Below are 19,717 nucleotides of genomic sequence, written 5' to 3' on the forward strand. Positions count from 1 at the left end.
GGACAGGTATATAAACTGAGCCTCAGCCCTCACTCAGGGAGGACTTTCACTGGGGAGCTGTGAAACTTTTGAAACTTTTTTTTATACACTCATTTGAAACTTTTTCAAATGAGTGTATAATGTAATTTAATTTTGTATTCCAATGTGATGCAGGTGCGTTTTTTCACACCTCTCATTTGTCTCCTCTTACTCCCCGCCCCCACAGGTAAATTCTTACCTAACAAGTTTTCTATTGACTGACTACAGCCAATCCCAAACAGCAGGTTAACAGTACTTGAGCATTATATTCAGTATCTGAACTTTTTAGATTCCTGTTTTTAAAAGATGTTAAACTCACGCATTACATTAAAGGGGGGGGCAAAAAACATTTAGGGGGAAATGATAATAAACACCATTGTGTTTTATTGTTAACATTTTCTTACTTTGTTTTGTTTTATTATTTTGTTTACTGACTTTGCTTTGACAGGCTCTGAGAGCCGTAAGGAGGAAGCGGGCCCTTTCTCTTGCTCCTCAGTGGAATCAGTTCTGTAAGAAATCAGATGATATGATGCAATTTCTTGACAACATTGAGAAGAAGGTGACAGAGCTGCCTGATCCTGCTGAAGAATTAATAGTGAAGGTACGTGTCTGAGACTCTGTACTATATATACTGAGTCAGAATGTTCAAATTATAGTTTCAACCTGATTTTATTAAACTGGTCACATTTGGTAATATTTTTAGATACAGGGTATAAATCTGCAGTAAGCTAGGAGTTAAACTGACAGCACATTTTACATTACAGACTTTCACCTGGCTGTATTTCTTTGTGTAAATATTAACCCATGTGTCACCTATTATGGATTTATGATTTCCACAGTGTGAGGAAACGCAGCCCTTTGTTGTTTTAGATTTAATATACAAAAGTAACTTACAAAAGTAAGTACTTGCACTCACGGCTCTGACGCATTTCCGCTTTCAAATAATACGGCTCGGACGTTTCCGGTTGTATTGTTTACATTCGCCTGTATAGGCAAAACTTAATATTTTTACTAGCGAGAGGTCAAAATGAATATCCAGCGTGAAGTTTTCAATCCGTTTTCAGCACTGCTGTGTTTCTTTTTGCACGGAGTCTGCTAAGTTTTATGGAAGCTTTAGGCTTTTATAGCTTCCCTGCTCAGAGTGATCTAATAAACAGCGGCTAATGAACATTAGTCGGCACCACTTCACCATTTCGCCGTATGAAAGGTCTGTAGCAAACATTTCATACCAGACTACCTGCTTAAACCAAAAACGGCAGAAGGTTGGAGACGACTGGCAAAGCATGCAGTGCCACTGCTTTTTAAATGGAATAATTAACGTAACAGCACCCAGGCTCCACGTGTTTGGGCGAGGAGATCAGCTAAACGTACTTGCCTGAATGATCCACCAGCTAGCATTTTTATTATTATTATAGCTAGATATTATTATTATTATTATTATTATTATTATTATTGTAGCTAGCATTTGTTTTTTTTACTTTTATTATAGCTAGCATTTTTTGTTATTATTATAGCTAGAATGTATTATTATTATTATTATTATTATTATTATTATTATTATAGCTAGCATTATTTTAATAATTGAACTTTACTATCATTATTATAGTTAGCATTATTATTATTTTATTATTAATAATAATATTATCGCTAGCGTTTGTATGATTCTTTTTATAGTAATTATTATTTTTACTATCGTTATTATTATAGTTAGCAATATTATAGGTAGCATTTTTATTATTATTATAGCTAGCATTTGTATAATTATTTTTATGATGATTATTATAGTTAGCATTATTATTATTATTATTATTATTATTATTATTACTAGCATTTTATTAGACTTCCATTTGATAACAGGAGAAACTAACAACTATCAGTAATGCACCTAGCAAGCTAGTTAGCTATACTAGCTAATGCTGAGCTGTGTGGGCTAACGTAAAATATAAGAAAAAAAATCTTGGTAGTGTGTAGGTATGAAGATGCATATAGTTTAAAGCCTTTCTCTAGCTTTCTATTGGTAGGCTTTACTGGTCTCCTTGGCATTGAGGTTAATTTTTAGAAGCTCTTGTAAACACCTCTTGTATTGGAAAAGCCAAACAGGAAACGCTGGAGCAGCACTGATGAGAATGCAGAAGTAGTTGTGCAAAGAGCGCATTAAATTACAGATTAACAGCACCACTACATATCTTTATTTCTATTAGAGTGAGGATTTGTGAAACACTGCAGCGCTGCTGTACCTGCTGTGGTTTGTCACGTCTTATCTTCTAGTCTTATCTGGCAAATAACATCTAGCCGTCACCAGATCATCCTTATTTATAATCTATAATAATGTTTACTTACATTAAAAGTAGATTAAACATTTAATACAATGGAATGAAGCAGTTCCTGGAGGTGTATATTAGTTGCTGCTTTTCCTTCACGCTGTGAAACTTCAGCTCATCCCAAATCACCGTCTGTTTAGGTCAGGGGATTGTGGAGGACAAAACCTTTTGGTAACACTTTACTTGGTTGGTCCATTTGATGATGCTCAACTAACATTCAACTGCATGTCTATTAAATGCAGTTAAAGTGAAAGGTGAAAGTAAATGATTCTCTATTGAATAAAACCCTACATCCAACTCTAACCCAAACTCTAACCTTAACATTTTAGCACTGGGTTTAGAGTTAGATTTTAAATTTAGGTTACAGTTAGGGTTAGATTTTAGGGTTGAGTAATGGTTAAGGTTAGGGTTAGGTGTAGGGTTAGATTTTAGGGTTGAGTAATGGTTAAGGTTAGGGTTAGGTGTAGGGTTAGATTTTAGGGTTGATTAAGAGTTAATGTTAGGGTTAAGTGTAGGGTTAGATTTTAGGGTTGAGTAATGGTTAAGGTTAGGGTTAGGTGTAGGGTTAGATTTTAGGGTTGATTAATGGTTAAGGTTAGGGTTAGGTGTAGGGTTAGATTTTAGGGTTGATTAATGGTTAAGGTTAGGGTTAGGTGTAGGGTTAGATTTTAGGGTTGATTAATGGTTAAGGTTAGGGTTAGGTGTAGGGTTAGATTTTAGGGTTGATTAATGGTTAAGGTTAGGGTTAGGTGTAGGGTTAGATTTTAGGGTTGATTAATGGTTAAGGTTAGGGTTAGGTGTAGGGTTAGATTTTAGGGTTGATTAATGGTTAAGGTTAGGGTTAGGTGTAGGGTTAGATTTTAGGGTTGATTAATGGTTAAGGTTAGGGTTAGGTGTAAGGTTTGATTTTAGGGTTGAGTAATGGTTAAGGTTAGGGTTAGGTGCAGGGTTAGATTTTAGGGTTGATTAAGGTTAAGGTTAGGGTTAGGTGTAGGGTTAGATTTTAGGGTTGATTAATGGTTAAGGTTAGGGTTAGGTGTAAGGTTTGATTTTAGGGTTAAGTAATGGTTAAGGTTAGGGTTAGGTGCAGGGTTAGATTTTAGGGTTGATTAAGGTTAAGGTTAGGGTTAGGTGTAGGGTTAGATTTTAGGGTTGATTAATGGTTAAGGTTAGGGTTAGGTGTAGGGTTAGATTTTAGGGTTGAGTAATGGTTAAGGTTAGGGTTAGGTGTAGGGTTAGATTTTAGGGTTGAGTAATGGTTAAGGTTAGGGTTAGGTGTAGGGTTAGATTTTAGGGTTGAGTAATGGTTAAGGTTAGGGTTAGGTGCATACCTGTCAAGTCTCCCGTTTTGGCCGGGAAACTACCGTATTTTACTCCTCTTTCCCGCTGTCCTCCCGTATTAGTATTTTCCCGTAAATTTCCCGTATTATACTAAAATAAAAATATATATATTATTGAGGAGACAGGGAGCTGACTGCTCTGTGTCTCTTAACCAATCGTGCAGCCGGTTCAAGGAGAAAGTCCCGCCTTTCAGGAGAAACAGCTTGCAAAGGAGGGTCAGTGTAAGGAAGCCACAGGCAGCTAGTCGGAGCTGCTGATGTTAAAACATATCTGGATATACAGCGATTTTTCTAAAAGAAAGGGAACGGTAGGCTAATCATGTAAACTGTGATGAGATTTTTCTGATAGCTGCTTAAAAATACTCGTCTCTGAAATCAAACACACAGATTAAACCTTTAAAAAAAAAAAAATACAGCTTGAACTAGAAATGTTAAAAATTAACTAAACTGATCAGGGGTGGAGTGATCAAAAGATTCAGTTTGCAGAATTTGTGCACCCTTTGTTCAATTTTAAATCCATTAAATAAATAAAAAATATATTATAAAAAAGAGTGCATTTATGCCAAAAAGACATGAAATCTTAACTTTAAAAAAAATATATTTGGAAAAGTGTTTTTAATTTGGCTGTATTAAAAGAATGACATATGTAGGAATGTCCGCAACATTTCAGATTCTGATAATCTAATTGTGTGTAAGTGGTTCACATGTCGTTATTTTTATTTTTTTTGTAAACCTGTCTTAAAATGTAAGGGATACTGAACCTACGTTGGGCTGGTGGGACAACTTTAAGCGGACAGAGGAAAATATCCCTTATTTTTTAATCTAAAATTTGACAGGTATGGTTAGGTGTAGGGTTAGATTTTAGGGTTGAGTAATGGTTAAGGTTAGGGTTAGGTGTAAGGTTTGATTTTAGGGTTGATTAAGGGTTAAGGTTAGGGTTAGGTGTAGGGTTAGATTTTAGGGTTGATTAAGGGTTAAGGTTAGGGTTAGGTGTAGGGTTAGATTTTAGGGTTGAGTAATGGTTAAGGTTAGGGTTAGGTGTAGGGTTAGATTTTAGGGTTGATTAATGGTTAAGGTTAGGGTTAGGTGTAGGGTTAGATTTTAGGGTTGATTAAGGTTAAGGTTAGGGTTAGGTGTAGGGTTAGATTTTAGGGTTGAGTAATGGTTAAGGTTAGGGTTAGGTGTAGGGTTAGATTTTAGAGTTGATTAAGGGTTAGGGTTAGGTGTAGGGTTAGATTTTAGGGTTGAGTAATGGTTAGGGTTAGGGTTAGGTGTAGGGTTAGATTTTAGGGTTGAGTAATCGTTAGGGTTAGGGTTAGGTGTAGGGTTAGATTTTAGAGTTGATTAAGGGTTAGGGTTAGGTGTAGGGTTAGATTTTAGGGTTGATTAATGGTTAAGGTTAGGGTTAGGTGTAGGGTTAGATTTTAGGGTTGAGTAATGGTTAAGGTTAGGGTTAGGTGTAGGGTTAGATTTTAGGGTTGATTAATGGTTAAGGTTAGGGTTAGGTGTAGGGTTAGATTTTAGAGTTGATTAAGGTTAAGCTTAGGGTTAGGTGTAGGGTTAGATTTTAGGGTTGATTAATGGTTAAGGTTAGGTGTAGGGTTAGATTTTAGAGTTGATTAAGGTTAAGGTTAGGGTTAGGTGTAGGGTTAGATTTTAGGGTTGATTAATGGTTAAGGTTAGGGTTAGGTGTAGGGTTAGATTTTAGAGTTGATTAAGGTTAAGGTTAGGGTTAGGTGTAGGGTTAGATTTTAGGGTTGAGTAATGGTTAAGGTTAGGGTTAGGTGTAGGGTTAGATTTTAGGGTTGATTAAGGGTTAGACGCTCCAGACCAGTTCAGAAGCAGGTGAAAACCTGGCCGGCAGGCTCCATCTCTGCCCTTCAGGACTGTTTTGAGTGCACTGCATGGGACATGTTTAGGGAGGCTGCTACTGAAGGCGATTCTGTTGATTTGGAGGAGTATGCAGCATCAGTCACTGGCTACATCAGCAAGTGTATTGATGATGTCACTGTCTCCAAGACCATCACCACACGCCCAAACCAGAAGCCTTGGATGACTGCTGAGGTACGTGCGCTGCTGAGGACCCCGCGACTCCGCCTTCAGAGTGGGTGACAAGGTGGCCCTGAGGAAAGCGAGAGCCGACCTGTCAAGAGCTATCAGAGTGGCAAAGCGCGCACACGCCCAGAGAATCCACAGCCACTTCAAGGACACGGGTGACGCGCGGCGCATGTGGCAGGGCATCCAGGCAATCACCAACTACAGGACAATGCCACCGTCCTGTGAACGTGATGCCTCCCTCCCTGATGCCCTAAACAACTTTTATGCACGGTTTGAGGCACAAAACAACACGATGGCGAGAAAGACCATGCCCAAGCCGTACGAGCAGGTGTTGTGCCTAACTGCAGTGGATGTGAGGAACACTCTGCGCAGAGTCAACCCACAAAAAGCTGCAGGACCAGACAACATCCCCGGCAGAGTGCTCAGGGAGTGCGCAGACCAGCTGACAGATGTTCTCACGGACATCTTCAACATCTCCCTGTGCAGCGCCACTGTCCCAACGTGCCTCAAGTCCACCACCATCGTCCCCGTGCCGAAGAAGTCCACAGTGTCCTGCCTCAATGACTACCGTCCCGTTGCACTTACACCCATCATCATGAAGTGCTTCGAGAGGCTAGTCATGAGGAACATCAAGACACAACTGCCCTCCTCACTGGACCCCCTGCAGTTTGCGTATTGTCCCAATCGCTCCACGGACGATGCCATCACCACCACCCTTCATCTCTCCCTCACCCACCTGGAGAAGAAGGACACTTACGTCAGAATGCTGTTTATAGACTTCAGTTCAGCATTCAACACCATCATCCCACAGAACCTCACCAGGAAGCTAAGCTCGCTCGGCCTCAACACCCCCCTCTGCAACTGGATCCTGGACTTTCTGACGGGGAGACCCCAGTCAGTCCGGTTCGGGGGCAGCACCTCCAGCACCATCACACTGAACACGGGGGCCCCCCAGGGCAGTGTCCTGAGTCCTCTGCTGTTCACCCTGCTGACTCATGACTGTGCTGCAAAATACAGTTCTAACAGCTTTATCAAGTTCGCCGATGATACAACCGTGCTGGGTCTCATCACCAAAGGCGACGAGTCAGCATACAGAGAGGAGGTGCAGCGGCTGACAGACTGGTGTACAGTCAACAACCTTCACCTGAATGTGGACAAGACAAAGGAAATGGTTGTTGACTTCAGGAGAGCACAACACACCCACTCTCCACTCAACATCGACGGGTCCTCTGTGGAGATTGTTAAGAGCACCAAGTTCCTTGGTGTCCACTTAGCAGATAACCTCACCTGGACCCTGAACACCAGCTCTACAGCCAAGAAAGCCCAGCAGCGTCTCTACTTCCTCCGGAAGCTGAGAAAGGCCCGTCTCCCTCCACCCATCCTCACACTCTTCTATAGAGGGACCATTGAGAGCATCCTGAGCAGCTGCATCACTGCCTGGTTTGGGACCTGCACCGTCTCTGACCGCAAGACCCTCCAGCGTATTGTGAGGACAGCTGAGAGGATCATTGGCGTCTCTCTCCCCTCCATCACGGACATTTACACCACCCGCAGCATCCGCAAAGCAACCAGCATTGTGAATGACCCCACTCATCCCTCACACGAACTATTCTCCCTCCTGCCTTCGGGAAGAAGGTACCGCAGCATCCGATCCAGCACGACCAGATTCTGCAACAGCTTCTACCCCCAAGCCATCAGACTCCTCAACTGCAGAGACTGAACTGATGGTTTTTCTGTACATGCACACACACTCTTACCCCACTTACCCCAGAAAATGGAAAGCACTAAAAACCCTACTACCTCACTGGACTCTATTGCACACTGTGTAATAGAGTAATTACTACCTCACTGGTCTTTTTTGCACACTGCATAATTTGCACACTGTCTTGTTATTTATTATTCTTTGTCTGTATTGTGTTGTATTGTCTGTCTGCACTTTTGTACTGTTGCACTATTGTTCTGTCTACACTGTGTTTATGTGCACCATGGTCCCTGGAGGAACGTTGTTTCGTTTCACTGTGTACTCTGTATATAGCTGAAATTACAATAAAAACCACTTTGACTTTGACTTTGACTTTGACTTGGGTTAGATGTAGGGTTAGATTTTAGGGTTGATTAAGGGTTAAGGTTAGGGTTAAGTGTAGGGTTAGATTTTAGGGTTGATTAAGGGTTAAGGTTAGGGTTAGGTGTAGGGTTAGATTTTAGGGTTGAGTAATAGTTAAGGTTAGGGTTAGGTGTAGGGTTAGATTTTAGGGTTGATTTAATGGTTAAGGTTAGGGTTAGGTGTAAGGTTAGATTTTAGGGTTGATTAATGGTTAAGGTTAGGGTTAGGTGTAAGGTTAGATTTTAGGGTTGAGTAATGGTTAAGGTTAGGGTTAGGTGTAGGGTTAGATTTTAGGGTTGAGTAATGGTTAAGGTTAGGGTTAGGTGTAAGGTTAGATTTTAGGGTTAAGTAATGGTTAAGGTTAGGTGTAGGGTTAGATTTTAGGGTTGAGTAATGGTTAAGGTTAGGGTTAGGTGTAGGGTTAGATTTTAGGGTTGATTAAGGGTTAAGGTTAGGGTTAGGTGTAGGGTTAGATTTTAGGGTTGAGTAATGGTTAAGGTTAGGGTTAGGTGCAGGGTTAGATTTTAGGGTTGATTAATGGTTAAGATTAGGGTTAGGTGTAGGGTTAGATTTTATGGTTGATTAAGGGTTAAGGTTAGGGTTAGGTGTAGGGTTAGATTTTAGGGTTGATTAAGGGTTAAGGTTAGGGTTAGGTGTAGGGTTAGATTTTAGGGTTGATTAAGGGTTAAGGTTAGGGTTAGGTGTAAGGTTAGATTTTAGGGTTAAGTAATGGTTAAGGTTAGGGATAGGTGTAAGGTAAGATTTTAGGGTTGATTAATGGTTAAGGTTAGGTGTAGGGTTAGATTTTAGGGTTGAGTAATGGTTAAGGTTAGGGTTAGGTGTAGGGTTAGATTTTAGGGTTGATTAATGGTTAAGGTTAGGGTTAGGTGTAGGGTTAGATTTTAGGGTTGATTAAGGGTTAAGGTTAGGGTTAGGTGTAGGGTTAGATTTTAGGGTTGAGTAATGGTTAAGGTTAGGGTTAGGTGTAGGGTTAGATTTTAGGGTTGATTAATGGTTAAGGTTAGGGTTAGGTGTAGGGTTAGATTTTAGGGTTGATTAAGGGTTAAGGTTAGGGTTAGGTGTAGGGTTAGATTTTAGGGTTGAGTAATGGTTAAGGTTAGGGTTAGGTGTAGAGTTTCAACATTCAACATATGGTTAAGTTGCAGTTAATAGACATTCAGTTGAATGTTAGTTGAGTGTTAACAAGGCCATCAAATGGACCATCCAAGTAAAGTGTTACCAACGTTTTTTGTTAAATACATAATTCTATATGTGTCTCTTAATTGTTTTAGGTTTTTAATATTAATTTCCGCTGTAGAAAAGATATTAAATAGAGAAATAAAGAAAAACACTGCACAATAAAGTTAATAACTGTCCTGTACATTTTTACCTACATAAATTGTTGATTTAAAATAAAATAAAAATCAATGGATCCTGTTAACAGAAAGTCTTTTGTCTTTTAGGAGATTGGGACTAAGATTGAAAGGCAGCTCCCTGAACTTGAAGAGGTTCGGAGACTTGGCCACATGCTCTCAGAAGGTGGCATGATCAAGCTTGTGGAGCCACGGCTGATTCCCATTAATAAAAGATGGGAGCAGCTTGACATTAAATTTGCACAAGTACGACACATGAGTGTAAGTCTGAAAAAAAAAGAAATACATAATGGATGCAGAATTATGTTTGTCTTAATATTTGCTCTTATTAAGATGATGATGCCTGATTTGTATTTGTGATGATTGCTGGTTTATAAAGGAAGTGCAGGATCTGCTGCGGTGCATTGCTGAAAATGAAGCACGGCTGAACTCGCCTGTATGCTGCTCTGCTGCAACGGAAAACCTTCCCCAACAAGAAAAGTGTCTGAAGGTGAGGGCTTATTAACATGCTTCTATTAATCATTTAATAATATTGATTACTTAGAATATTGATCTATCAATAGGGGGGACCCCTAACCGTGAAATTCCTCTAATATTGTGGAATCTTAGTGTTCAGTTTAAAGTGATAATATGTTCTATTGTTATATTTCCACATGTGATATATGTAATATAATAATCATAATTAAAGTAGAATATTAAAAATGTATTTTCTGGTAATTAGGAAGTGAAATATAATCTGGAGAAGCTTGAGACTCAAGTGGAAGAAACTTTAGACAGAAACAAAAGGCAGCTTCAGGAGAATCTACTGACTCAGCTCCTCAGCACTAACTGGGACAACCTGAAGAAGCTCTATGAGGACAGACTGCTGTGAGTAGCCGAGCTTCTGATTCAGATTTCTACATTTGTTTGTGCTTTTGCTGCAATGTTGAAATTTCAATTAACAAGAGCTGTTTATAAGAGCAGTGTTGAATTATGACTCTGAACTTATCTTATTTTTCACACACAAAATCCTTTATTTTCCCAATAACTGCGCCTTATAATCCGCTGCAGTCAGGTGTTAAAGAGCAGTAAAGACACTCCACTGAAGTACAGCGTTATACAGGAGATTCAGTTTCTCCAGTTCTGAGACTGGAGTAGCATTAGCATTAGCCGCTAACCGAGCGAAATGCTAGATCAGAGGTGAGTATTATCGACCTGTAGTCCGCGTATTTACTGTGTTTATACAAGATAAGTGGGGTGAACTGCTTTTTTTTGCTGTAATATCCAGTATAAAATCAAGATTTGCAACATAAATATGAAGGACCAAAAATGACATAAGTAAAAATAAATAAATGCACATATAAATGTAGAAATAAAGAAATATATAAATAAATGCACATTTAAATGAATATATATATACAGTGCTGCTTGAAAGTTTGTGAACTAATTGAGTTTAGATTTTTCTTTTGTTTTTTACCACAATTCTCTTATTTTATCATCACCGGTTTTTCTATATAAAATGTTAGGTTTATGTTCATCGATTCCATTTACCTATTTTGAGGGAAATGTGTGAGTTGCAATCTGACTACATGAAACATGGAATCAGAGCATCTGCAAAAGTAAATGAACCACAGCTGCACTGGTAAAGTCAATTAGGTAAAAGACTCACATGTGAGTGCTCAAGTAATAAATCGAGCAGACCAATGAAATGAGACATCCTTGGGAAAGGTTTTGAGCCACACTGGTTCAAAGGGAGAGGAAACCAACCAAACCACTGTTGTGTCAAGGTATAAAGAACAGATCAACTATGCTGAGAAGAAAGGAGACATCTGAGGACATCAGAAAGAAGGTGGTGACAGCCCATCAGTCTGGGGAAAGCTACAAGACCATCTCCAAAAGATTCCAGCTTCATCCATCCACTGTAAAACAAATTATTTACAAATAGAGGACACTCAGCATCACCGCAACTCTGCCCAGAAGTGGACGGCCATCAAAACTTACACCAAGAAGCATCAGTAAAATAGTAATGCAGGTAAAGGCCAACCCACGCATCACCTCCAGACCTCTCTGTCATCCTCTGGGATAAATGTACATGCGTCTACAATCAGGGGAAATATCAATAAACATGGCATTAATTGGAGAGCTGCTAGAAGGAAGCCTTTGCTCTCAAAAAAGAACAAAGTTGGCCGTTTAAATTTTGCCAAAGAGCACTTGGACAAACCAGAGGATTTCTGGAAGTCTATTCTCTGGATGGATGAGTCCAAACTTGAATTATTTGGCCACAATCACATGCGGCATGTTTGGAGAAAAGTCTACACTGCATTTAAAGAGAAGAACCTCCTCCCAACAGTGAAGCATGGTGGTGGAAATGTGAAAGTCTGGGCCTTTTCTGCCTCCGGACCCGGACGACTCCATATTATCCAGGAAACCATCAATTCCCAGAGTTATCAACAAATTCTTGACCAGAATCTTCTTCCTTCAGTCAGGGAGTTGAAGCTGGGACGGAAATTGATTATGCAACAAGACAACGACCCAAAGCATTCCAGCAAAACACTCTGGATTGGCCCAGTCAAAGTCCGGACCTCAATCCCATAGAAATGCTGTGGCAAGATCTGAAGCAGGCGGTACATGCCAGATCTCCCTCCAACCTCGCTCAACTGGTGGAGTTCTGCAAGGAGGAGTGGACAAAAATCCTGAAAATCAGGTGTGAGACACTCGTTTGTGGTTACAGAAGACGCTTGGTTGAAGTAATGGCTGCAAAAGGAGGTGCCACAAGCTACTAACTAACAGAGTTCACATACTTTTGCACTTGGCAGATTTTCCTTTTTTTGAGAGATAAAATACTTTTGTTGAATAAATAATGAAAATATATATATTTTTTTCTTTTTGTCCCGTATTTGGAAGGTCTGCTTTACAATTTGGCATTTGGATGTTAATTTCATATGCTTTTTATACTTTTTCTTTAGAAAACAATGACCATGTTTGGGTGGTTCACAAACTTTCAAGCAGCACTGTATGTAAATAAATAAATACACGCATAAATAATTGTATAGGTAAATAAATACATAATAAATACATTTCTTATTTATTGATTTATATATATATATATATATACAGTATATATATATATATATATATATATATGCTTTCATTTATTTATTTATTTAAACATTTATTTATTTATTTATTTAAACTTTCTTTATGTATTTATTTCCACATTTCTTCATTTATTTATTTCAGCATTTGTATGGTAATTAGGTAGGCGGTCCTATCCTCGCTCTAAAGCAGGATTGGTTGCTCGCGCGTCAGGACACACAGCAGCTCCGCGCCGGTGTTGCGGTGAATTCAGTCCCCCTGTTCCCCTTCACTGCGCATGTTGTAGCACAGCGCAGCTCAGATAGATCCATTTGTTCTCGTTTGAGCTCTTTTTTCCGGATATTTCGCGTCTGCGACTTTTTACTTCTGTTGTAAAATAGTTTCCATGTCATTTCATACTTTAAAGTATTAAAAAAAATAGTCAGAATAGGTTTAAAGGCTCATTAAAAACATACAGTAACTAGATTTCACTCCGTGCAGTTCAGCTGATCTAGTGGATTTAGCCGTACCGGTTATTTAAAGCTTATTTAAAGCTTATTTTCTGACTCCAGTAAATATGGTTTATTGGGTTTGTCTAGTCTCACCACAATCACTAAATTGGATAAATACATGTATAATGTTTGAAATATTTATTGCTGATATAAATAAACTACATTACATGGCACAGCAGTAAGTCTGTGGTATTATTTTATATGAACTTTGCTACTAAAATTACACCTTGTTGTTCCCCTCTTTATTAAGGTTCTAGTGCATGTACTTCTTAATTTGCAGTACTAATGTTTTATATTATAGTTTTATACATACAGTTGTTTACAGCAGAATACTCCACTGGAGTGGATTTAAAGAACAGTAATGATGCTGATAAACTATATATCTGTTACCCTTTCACTGAGTAACTTTAACACTAACTGCACTACTTTTACATGAAAACACAGGGGGAACATATTTAACCAGAGTCTGGGAAAAGTGCTTCCCCCTTTGTTTAATAATGCATGTGGGTTCCACAAATAGAAAACTAATACATAATTGTTGAATGCCATGTGTGCTCCACTTATTTATTCAATTTACAATTTCTCTGTTCTGTGTTTTACATTACTATATATACATGCTGTACAGACAAAAGAGTGAAACAATTTTTAATTTGAAGTGATCAGTTTTTCTACTAGTGCTGGGCGATAAGACCTTTAATCAGTATTACAATTAATTAAATATTTAAATACCATTTATTTTAGCATGTGTATCATGGCTGACCTTGGCTTTCCAACCTGGAATATTGTTGCTTTTATTTGTCTTTTATCACAGACATTTTGACAAATGCAAGACATTTAGCAATGATATAAACGCTCTTCAAGACTGGTTGACTCTTGCAGAGAAATCATTAGCACTGCATGAAGAAAACCCAGAGCTGAGCAGAAGAGAAATCAAGGTAATCATGGATCACAGTTTTATAAGTTTCATGTAAGTTGCACAAATCTCTTTCAGCGTTTCCTCCTCGATACATCCCTTTTGATCTGCATATATTTAAAATACTCCCAGGATCTGCAGGAAGATTTGGAGAAGCAGGAGGCAGCAGTCAAAGGGCTAAATGTTCTGGGTCAACACCTGGTTCTGCAGAGTAGAAAAGAAGATGGAGATCACATTAAACAGCTGCTTGGTTCAGTTAATACTCGCTGGGCCAAAGTGTTCAAGCAGCTGACTGAAATCAGAAGAAGGTAAGTATTATTATGTAAGTGTAAGGCAACTCCCAAGAGAATGTAATATATTCTAATCTTATTTAAAATGAGCTTTACAGTAAGATACTTTATGTTAATCATAACTATATTTCTTGTTGTTTACTAAAGACTAGTATTTTGGGGGTATTTTGTTTGAAAATGACAGTGACATGACGGTGTTCATTTCAAATTACTCTTGTAAATTACAATGTGGCTGTAATTGTGAGTGTTACTGGGGGTAAAGTAACAAGGCCAGGCCAACTTTAGTTTAAACAGGAAAGCACGAAAAGCTGCCAAAACTGCAGTGTATTTTCTTATTAAAATTGCAGCCCAAAGTACACTCCCCGGCAAAAAAAAATGATGTGTTGGTTGGTTGATGCTGCAGTTGTTCTGCAGGTTTAGGTTCAGCAACAGTATGTGCTGAAAGAAAGAGGTCAGCTGACTCTACCTGAATATACTGAATATAGAGCAGATTATTCTTCCCTGATGACACAGACATATTCCAAAATGATAATGCCAGAATTCAGAACTGAGAGTTGAAATTGCTCATGAGTTTTATTAAGAAAAATCTATTTTTTCACAATGTGAGTTTAACATTATGGATTTAACTGGGCACATTGCCCGTTGCTCTTCTTACCACACCTTAAAATATCATAGATCTGCAGGGGCAAACATTGTAGTTGCTGAGCTTCATGAAGATGTGAGAGAGTTTCAGGCTTGGCTGGATAAAGCAGAGGATGTCGCTGCTTTGCCTGTACAACCAGACCATCGAGAGCAGCTCACCACCGCCTTAGAAAAAGTGCAGGTAATACCCTTTGTGTTACTATTAACAAACAGAATATAACTTATGTTTACACAGATGTGTTATACAAATGTATGTGTATGTGTGTGTGCGTGTTTGTGTGTGTCTGACACCTTCAGGCTCAGGTAACAGACTTGCCAAGTAGAAAGCAGACCTTACAGAAAATGAACACCAAAGGTTCATCCCTCCCTGCTGATAAAAGCAAACCACTGGAGAACCATTTAAGGGTTATAAATATGCGATGGGCTAAGGTAACTACTGCCATACAGCTTTTAGTTTTTCTAGATCTTGCTTGGGTTTTTGTACGTGTTTAAAACTAATATGTCTCTTTTATCCATCCATGGTTTGAAGGTTTCTTCTGATCTGCCTGAGAAGCAGCGACAGATCGAAGATCTGCTGAGAAATTTAAATTTATACCAGGAGCAACTCTTCAAGCTTTCCACCTGGGCGTCCACAACTAGGTATCAGCTGGAACAGTCACCTGGAGATGTTGACCATAAGGTATTCTATCTAAGTTTAATGTTCATGTACAAGTGGTAGAGTGACGACACCAGCATTTCAGTTTACCACAATTATCCACAAACCTCTGGACCTGCAGCCTTTATCTAAGGGATAGATAATCAACCCAAAGCTAAACTAATCAAGTACGTTTTCAGTCCAGGACCCTGTGAAGTTATTGTGACTGATAGTAAACAGGCAATGAGATCTCACAGGAGTGACCCATTTATTTTTACATTGGTATTGTGATTTTTTATTATTATGTTTTGTATTGTTTTGTTGATGTAGGTTGATGATGACGTTCAGTCCAAGAAGCCAGAGGTGGAAGCAGTTTTAGCTAAAGAGAAACCACCAGTCCAGCCTGAAAGGGTGTGTTATTACAAAATGTACTTCCACATTTTTAAAGAGTTCAAGGTCAAATTCTATATATGATATGAGACCATAAATGTTATCATTTGCACACTCTGATATTTATCTATTGTCATTCAGGGACAATTTGATGCTCTTAATGTAGATTGGATAGCCATTAACATGATACTTAAGGAATGGAAAAATAAGTGCCAAGTTGCCGGTAAGGTTTCAGAAATATTTATAAATAATGATGATCATAACATTCATAACATAACAGAGCTGAAATGATTAACAATGTGTTGTTCTGCAGGTTTAACAGGCAGTGCCCCAGGAGATGCCTCAGCACTTGATCATTTTAATAAATCCTGGGCAGAACTTAACAACTGGCTGTCTCTGCTGGATCACATGCTTCTGTCTCAGAGAGTGTTAGTAGGAGATTTGGATGAGATCAGTGACGTGACAACAAAACTCAAGGTCAGTGAAGGACATGGGGGTAGCCGTTAGACGTGATGCTTTTGACATTTATTTTAGTACTTTCAGACTAGAGTGACAGTACATCATGCCGTAGCTTGAGATCAAAACTAGTCAATCAAATTCAGAGACCTGATGGTGGATTGTTGCCCTCATGCATAAACCTTGTATCTCCATTTTTACAAATCAATGTGTAACGTATTAACCTATATGACAGTAGAGAAATGTGTTTACTCATCCTTTATGAGTGGTTATATGATTCTATGTCACACTGATTGTTATTGCAGTCCTCACTGCAGGAAATGGAGCAAAGATGTCCCCAGCTGAATAAACAAATCACTGCAGCGCAGAACCTAAAAAACAAAACCAACAATCCTCAGACACGCGCTACTATCACAGATCAGAGTAAGTCTGTGTTTTCTGTGATAATTTATTTAATTTTGTAGTGTTATTGTCTTACTGTATCAGTAAGCTTGAATAGTTTGACCACAATTATATGTACTGTAGTGTGAAAAAGTGTTTGCATGTTTATCACTCTAACCTACGTGACCCTTTGTGAAAAAGTGTTTGCCCCTAAACATAATAACTGGTTGGGCCACTCTCAGCAGCAACAACTGCAAATTTATAGAATTGTTGTAATTCAGCCACATGGGAGGGTTTTCCAACATGCCTTTAAGGTGATTTTACAGCATCTCAATACGATTCAGGTCAGGACTTTTCTTCAGCCATTCAGAGCTGGACTTGCTGGTGTGTTTTGGATCATTTTCCTGCTGCAGAACCCAAGTTTGTTTCAGCTTGAGGTCACAAACAGGCTGTGGGATATTCTCCTTCAGGATCTTTTGGTAGACAGCGGAATTAATGGTTCCATTTATCACAGCAAACGACCCCAGACCATCACACAGACACCAGGAGACAGTAAGACTAGCAAAAGTTAGAAACTTTTTAAAGACATTTTTCACGAATAACAGTCTTTGGAACATGTGTAATGCCCTCCCTGAAGTGCAGTTCAGCCAATGACCTACTCTGATTCTCTGTAAAACACAAAATCCACCGGAAATCAAATCTAATCAAATCAAATTTATTTGTATAGCGCTTTTTACAACTGGTGTTGGCACAAAGCAGCTTTACAGAAACATGATTACAGGACAAAGAATCAGGCAAAACATTACACATAGAAAATACAGAATACAGAACCCCCAGTGAAAAACTCCCTCAGAGCTGCAGGAGGAGGAAGAAACACTGGGAGGACCAAGACTCACATTTAAGGGGGACCATCCTACCACTGGTCAAACAGCTTTTAAATTAATTTAAAAAGTCTTTCATACATCCATATAGGTTTTATATATTCAGGAGTATAGCAGCACCACTAATGGCTTGGATGTAATCTGTAGTGGAGAGTAAGATGGTCGATGAGCAGCTGATCTGTGGTGGTGGTGGAGAAGAGCTGACTTCAGAAACTTCCATCAGTCTGGCCGGACAGGAGACGCGAGAGCCTGAGGGTCCAACATCGGTATCGGGTCAGACAGGTGGGCAGTCAGTAACTCGGAGGAGCAGAGAGATGGAATTAGATTTAACTGGATTTATGTAAAACAGAGAATATAAAACATTATCAGAGTGTGGCAAATGACTCCGGCAGAACTGAATAAAACAGCCTAACTAAAGGCAGAGAGCCAGAAGGTAACATAGACATGGAGGCTCCCTGAAACACCGGCATCCACCCACTCCACCGTCCACAAACCTGAGTGACCGTGTGCAGTGGGAGAACAACAGCACCAGCATCTCAGTTTACCCACAATTCCCTCTGTCCATGAACCCCTGAATCTGCAGCCTTATCTAAAGGAAAAAACATTAATTACCAAAAGCTAAACTAAACAAGTAAGTTTTCAGTCTAGACTTAAAGATTGAGACTGTGTCTGAGTCCCGAACATATTCGGGGAGATTATTCCAGAGTTGAGGCGCTTTATAAGAGAAAGCTCTTCCTCCTGCAGAGCTCCTCTGAATTTTAGGAACTACTAGGAAACCAGCACCCTGAGATCTAAGTAATCGCGGTGGTTCATAACAGGAGATGAGGTCTTGTAAATACTCAGGAGCGAGTCCGTGTAGGGCTTTATACGCTAACAGGAGAATTTTATAGTCTATGCGGAATTTGACTGGAAGCCAGTGCAGTGCTGACAGGACTGGACTAATATGGTCAAATTTTCTAGTTTTAGTAAGGACCCTGGCTGCAGCATTTTGAACTAGCTGAAGTTTATTTAAGTTACTGCCGGAACATCCAGACAGTAGCGCATTACAATAATCTAGCCTTGAGGTAATGAAGGCATGGACTAATTTTTCTGCGTCATGCAGTGATAGGGCATTTCTTAGCTTGGCGATGTTACGGAGGTGTAGAAAAGCTGTTCTAGTAACATTAGACATGTGTTTATCGAATGCTAGATCTGAATCTATAATAACTCCTTTTTAGCTGCTGAACCAGGGGTGACGGAGAAGTCGACCAGATTTAGCATTAAGTCTGATAATTTATTTCTAGCAGCTTTTGGGCCTAATAGAAGAACTTCTGTTTTTTCACTATTTAATAGCAGGAAGTTGTGCGACATCCACAATTTCACGTGTCATCCGCATAACAATGAAAATTCACATCATGTTTTCTAATAACTTTACCCAGTGGGAGCATATATAATGTGAATAATAACGGTCCTAATATAGAGCCTTGTGGAATTCCATATCTTACCTTGGTATAACTGGAAGACATATCATTTATCCTCACAAACTGATAGCGATCGGTTAAGTACGATTTAAACCATGCTAAGGCAGTTCCGGTTACACCGACCATGTTCTCTAGTCTTTCTAAAAGGATAGTATGATCTATTGTATCAAAGGCTGCGCTCAGATCGAGAAGTACGAGTAGGGAAACACAGCCTTGGTCGGCGGCTATAAGTAGATCATTTGTTATTCTAACTAAAGCTGTCTCAGTGCTATGATAAGGCCTAAATCCAGATTGAAATTTTTCATAGATTTGGTTTCTTTGCAGGTAAGAGCAAAGTTGTTGGGCTACAGCTTTTTCTAAAATCGTAGAAATAAAGGGTAAGTTTGAAATAGGTCTATAGTTAGACAGTACAGTAGGATCAAGATTTGGTTTCTTGATCAGAGGTTTAATTACAGCTGTTTTAAAGGCTTTGGGTACATGGCCCAGGGTGAGCGATGAGTTTACTATCATTAACAGAGGTTTAATTATATCTGGTAGTACCTGTTTTAGTAATTAGTACCTGTTTTATTAATTAGGAGATCCTATGTAAACCTATAGTTACACACAGATGTTGGTAGTTCAGGTCCAGAAAGTAAAAAGCCACCCAGGAAGCTGGAACAAAACCCGGGGTGGATTTTTATTTTTAACTAGTGTAAACAGAACTGTTCTAAACATACATCTACCTATCTTAATTGTAATTGGCTGGTGGTGTGGGGTCCTTCATAGACTAATTCTAACCATTAGTTTCTTAGCTCTGAATTACTGGGTAAAGTATATAAACACTGATGTGTTATTCGCACAAATAACACAGGAATGAACTGCATGCTGTTCCTAGCGCTGTTAGTTATCTC

General features: G+C 39.1%; 1 protein-coding gene across 9 annotated transcripts in view; it reads left to right on the forward strand.

Annotated features, from left to right (window-relative positions):
• dmd (dystrophin) overlaps nt 1-19,717 on the forward strand; it is a 256,466-nt gene that overhangs the window by 66,959 nt on the left and 169,790 nt on the right. For all 9 annotated transcript variants that reach the window (XR_007428168.1, XM_022674758.2, XM_049469991.1 and 6 more), the window contains exons 40-52: nt 467-619; nt 9,305-9,475; nt 9,594-9,704; nt 9,936-10,081; nt 13,592-13,715; nt 13,826-14,001; nt 14,659-14,806; nt 14,923-15,054; nt 15,155-15,304; nt 15,590-15,670; nt 15,791-15,872; nt 15,963-16,126; nt 16,411-16,528. Coding sequence is in view for 8 of the 9 variants with exons in the window: in XM_022674758.2 (XP_022530479.2) it covers nt 467-619; nt 9,305-9,475; nt 9,594-9,704; nt 9,936-10,081; nt 13,592-13,715; nt 13,826-14,001; nt 14,659-14,806; nt 14,923-15,054; nt 15,155-15,304; nt 15,590-15,670; nt 15,791-15,872; nt 15,963-16,126; nt 16,411-16,528 (1,756 nt within the window). In the remaining variant the exon portion in view is untranslated. The remainder of the gene's footprint in view (nt 1-466; nt 620-9,304; nt 9,476-9,593; nt 9,705-9,935; nt 10,082-13,591; nt 13,716-13,825; nt 14,002-14,658; nt 14,807-14,922; nt 15,055-15,154; nt 15,305-15,589; nt 15,671-15,790; nt 15,873-15,962; nt 16,127-16,410; nt 16,529-19,717) is intronic.

This window comes from Astyanax mexicanus, chromosome 21 (genome assembly GCF_023375975.1).
Source record: "Astyanax mexicanus isolate ESR-SI-001 chromosome 21, AstMex3_surface, whole genome shotgun sequence".
Taxonomy (NCBI): Eukaryota; Metazoa; Chordata; class Actinopteri; order Characiformes; family Acestrorhamphidae; genus Astyanax; species Astyanax mexicanus.